The sequence below is a fragment of the Etheostoma cragini genome, chromosome 2, assembly GCF_013103735.1.
Source record: "Etheostoma cragini isolate CJK2018 chromosome 2, CSU_Ecrag_1.0, whole genome shotgun sequence".
Lineage (NCBI taxonomy): Eukaryota > Metazoa > Chordata > Actinopteri > Perciformes > Percidae > Etheostoma > Etheostoma cragini.
In genome coordinates, this window is record NC_048408.1 from 26,360,706 (window position 1) to 26,365,100 (window position 4,395).

Consider the following 4,395-nt stretch of genomic DNA (forward strand, 5'->3'; position numbering starts at 1 on the left):
GTACTCCTGTGCTATCAAAGGCTACGAGGATCTCAGAGCCCCTCAAGTCTCAGTGGGTGAGTGACAGCATTTAGCTCCCTAATCAGGTAAAGCAATCTTTAACATGCTAATCTTTCATGAAAATTGACACTTTTGTGAAACTACCCCTTACTGTTAAAGATACTGAATCTAATTTTTTTGTCCAGATTTTGTCGACTCAAACGAGTTCACTGTGACCTATGATAAAGGGAAAATGTGTTCTCATCAGAAGATGGATGAGCCTTGCTCCATCAGATATCCCAGAGGTTAAGTTTCTACAAACATTCACAACTCTCTCAACTTCAGAACTTTATCTATTAGTCAAAATAGGGCTCTATTTCAGAATTGGTCATTTATTTTCCCAATTTCTTATTAAAAGAATATTTATTATCTTCCAACAGAAGTCAATGTTACAAAGACTGGTGCATCACTGATGTGTACCACCAGCGGTGTTAAAACTTTCCTTCCACATGACTATAAGTGGTACCACAACAGAATCGAATACTCTAAAGGGCAAGAGCTGCCAGTGTTGCAGTCTACTGAGAGCTTCTCCTGTGCTGTGAAAGGCCTGCAGTCGCCGGAAGTCTGTGAGTATGAGCCTATTAACATACTGCTCAGTGGTCTGTTTTAATGGTAGCCTACTTTGGTCATAAATCTAACTACATGAAAGGCAATGAGAAATCTGATGATCTCTACACTGAACAATATTGCACCATCATAGTGGTGGAAAAGATAACAGAGTATCCCTGAAATAAGTTCCATATAACAACCTTTTATTTAATTATTAGATTCTAGAAAATAGAAACTCAAAATAGTTTGATGTAATATACATATATATAGCATTAGTGCAATTGGGTAGCAATTAAAAAAAGTTATCATTACATCAAAAACACTGCCAACTAAACATCTATGTTTCAGGTACTGAGGATAAGAACTGCTGGAGTGTGAATTATGTCCGGAAAAGAATCTGTGCTCTGGAAGGCTCTTCAGTGAACATTTCAAGTAATTATTCTTTCCCTAACAACAGCCGTCCCACGTCAAAAATATGGTTAAAAAAGGGCATGGGGAATAAAGCAAAAGAACTGCGCGAGGTTGCAGGTTGTGTGGAGTATTATGACAAGAACAATCACCACATCCTGACGATCACTAACCTGACAAAGAATGACTCAGCAGAATACACATTCAGACTCGGACAACAAGAAAACAAATGGAAAGAGTCTGACTTTCCTGGAGTGATGTTGGTTGTCACAGGTAATTCTGTAGAATAAATGCAATGCAGATGGTAAAAGCATCATTATAAAAGTTTGTCTCTTTATTACAGCGTTTTGTTTGTTGTTGTTGGAATGTGCACATGAACCGCTGATCTTTTGTGTAGCCCATAGTCTTTACTAGTCTAAAAATGATTCTTCCTACAGATGTGATCCCATTAAGCACAGCCAAGCAATGTATGTCATTTGTTTTGTTTCTTCATTTTGAATAAAACAGCCCTCTCAAAAGAGAAAGGGTACAATAGAATTAGTGAGATGTTCAAAAAGTCTTTTTCTATGGATAGTTGGGTGAACAAAGCAGTTGCTAACAGTCGCTAACAGTCTGCATTATATTCTTTTAACCTTCCACGTAATCTTTGCCTCAATTTAACTGACCCAAATCTTTATTTATTCACCCCACAGCTAGCAGACTAGAAAGTTTTTACATCATTCACTTTGGAACGGTCAGGAACAATTTATTTAGGGCACTGACGAATTCGCTATTTCTTGTTAAGGTATTAAGGATGTATTATTTGATTGAGTACATGAACTGACATTTGCAATAATCTCCCAGGCCTGAATCTTAGGGTGCCTCCTGTAGTGGTGAGAGAGGGTCAGCGAGTCACACTGACCTGCAATACCAGCTGTCCTCTGCCTGACAACACAGCCTACATCTGGTACTTGAAAGGGCAACCTCTGGCCCAACCAAGGAACACAAAGAAACTAACAATAAAAAATGTCAGCCGTCAGGATGTAGGAAACTACTACTGTGCTGTCAAGAGCGGTACAAAAAGCATTAAATCTGGTAAAAAATCTCTGACTGTTGAAAGTATTCTAGAGAAAGCATCAGAAGCAGCAGTAGCGGCCGTTGGAGCGGCCGCTGCTGCGGGAGTCTGTGCTGTTCTCCTGGTTATCGTACTTCTGGTTGTCTTCTTTTGGATTAGGTGAGCTAAGATGCGCTCTCCGTCGCAGATCAATGACATTCAATTGCTAATCTGAAATTGTTTGTCCATGTATTTAAATGTACACATATTCTATCATTTCACCAGAAAACAGAGGGCTTCGGTTCAATCTCCTAAAGAGGAAGCAGCTGACAACACGGAGCAGGTAAAGATCAGACATTTTTTAATTCTTGCACAACATTTAAGTCTTGATTACACAGAGGTAGGATTTGAAAACATAATGACTGCAAAGGAGCCAGATTCATCATCAATATGATGAGAATAAGGTGTTCTCAATTTCATTAATAAACATATTTTGAATTAATCATTCTTTCTAAGGCTGTAAGGTCACTACTGACAACTAACACTTACGGTGCATTTCTGTATTTAAATGTTGCTTACCCCCCCTCAACAAATGTAAATCAATCCAGTTTTGTGTAGAGTACACGTGTAGATAGCAAACTGTAGAGCCACTAAATGGTTTAGGACCAAAATACATTTCTGATCTGCTACTACACTATGACCCCCCCAGACCTCTCAGGTCCTCTGGGACAGGTCTACTTTCTGTCCCCAGAGTCAGAACTAAACAGGGTGAAGCAGCGTTCAGTTTCTATGCTCCTCAGATCTGGAACAAACTCCCAGAAAGCTGCAGGTCGGCTGCTACTCTCGGTTCTTTTAAATCAAGGCTGAAGACCTTTCTTTTTGATGCTGCCTTTCTTTAAATGAATGCTCATTTCTTTAAATTTCTTATGCTGCACTGTAACTTTTATTCTTGTATTCTATGTGTCTTAATGTTTCTATTTTGTTTTAAACTGTCTATTCATGTGTTTTATCGGTTTCTAATGCTTATGATTTTTAACTGTTTGTACCTGTGTTTTATCTGCTTAACTGATTTTGTGTAAAGCACTTTGAATTGCCCTGTTGCTGAAATGTGCTATACAAATAAAGCTGCCTTGCCTTGCCTTGCCTAGAGGTTAAGGGTACAACAATACTGTTAAAATACTGATACCAAACTAATGGTTTTTGTCTTGTCTCCTCATCAGCTAAACCCTGGTCATGTGTATGAAAACATCTTAGCTCGACCAGCAGAGCAGGAGGAGCCTCACTATAGCAGGGTCTACTTTTCTAAGAGGCAGGCAGAGCCCATTTACTCCACCGTCCAATCGCATCAGCCCAATCGCCAGGAGCATGTGGATTATGTCATTGTCAACTAGACCAGCACGACCCCCCCAGTGTGCATCTCTTTCCATTTCAACGAATTTGGGATGTACTTAGTGGCCTTACTCATCTTGATGAGTGGTAGTATTACAACAATCAGCATTTCAAGGCTTTTTCCCGCCCTCCATTTCCCCTCACTCCATGCAAACGTGGACCAGGAGTTCCTTAAAAGTACAGAGCCTCCCAAGCAAAAGCTAATCTCTTTGAATCATCTGTCAGAAAAAAAAGGCAGAGTGTTTCTGAAGAAGCAGTGACCACTCAGCTAGTACGGAACAGTGCATGTGCTAAAAATCTGCACAGCAAAGAAAAAAATGTAAAAAGCCTCAGTGACACCATCACTGTTTTTCTCTAAAAAAAAAACACATGACACAAACTTGGAGAGGTCAAAACACCAGCAACAATAGTAGTATTGAAGAATATCTTCAGTTAGACCAATGCGTTGTTGCTTGTGGCTTTTATCAGGGTCATAATACAAAATGCATTCCAAAAAACATTTAAATAAGAAAGAATATACCAGTGTATATCTAGCCAATCATATACATCTACATACATCTGCTAATGGGGTATTTACACATTTATATTTTTTAATGGTTTCAGACTAAGTTGATCACTTCACTAAGTAAGTTGCTGGAGTTTTGACCTCTTCAGACTTTTTTCTCTTCTCCATTGAGAACAAGCTAGCATGCTATTGCTAGCATATGCTCAGCTCACCCGGAGACTGAAGGCCAAGGACATTCAGAAACCTGCATCTCACTCAAAACAGAATGGATGTTTTTAACCAAGTTGGTATATGTGTGGAAGCACCGGAGACACGAATTAACTCCACAAATCCCACGAATAGGTGATTGTTATAGTATGGTCACTTTAAATTGCTTCTCAGAATTGCTTCCTGATTCTTACAGTACAGACGCTTTTGCTGCTTGCTCCTGCCTCTGCTTGCATATTTTTGCTGATAATCTTGCTTTTCCTCT

At 39.3% G+C, this 4,395-nt stretch overlaps 2 protein-coding genes across 2 annotated transcripts in view; both read left to right on the top strand.

Moving 5' to 3' along the window:
- The window catches only part of LOC117961619 (B-cell receptor CD22-like), a 13,130-nt gene that overhangs the window by 2,049 nt on the left and 6,686 nt on the right, over positions 1 to 4,395 (top strand). The window lies entirely within an intron of this gene.
- LOC117961633 lies at positions 405 to 4,085 on the top strand. Its single transcript, XM_034900442.1, has 5 exons — positions 405 to 605; positions 937 to 1,269; positions 1,840 to 2,209; positions 2,315 to 2,372; positions 3,250 to 4,085. The coding sequence occupies exons 1-5, from the start codon at positions 452 to 454 to the stop codon at positions 3,418 to 3,420; spliced, it is 1,086 nt and encodes a 361-aa protein (XP_034756333.1). The 5' UTR covers positions 405 to 451; the 3' UTR covers positions 3,421 to 4,085.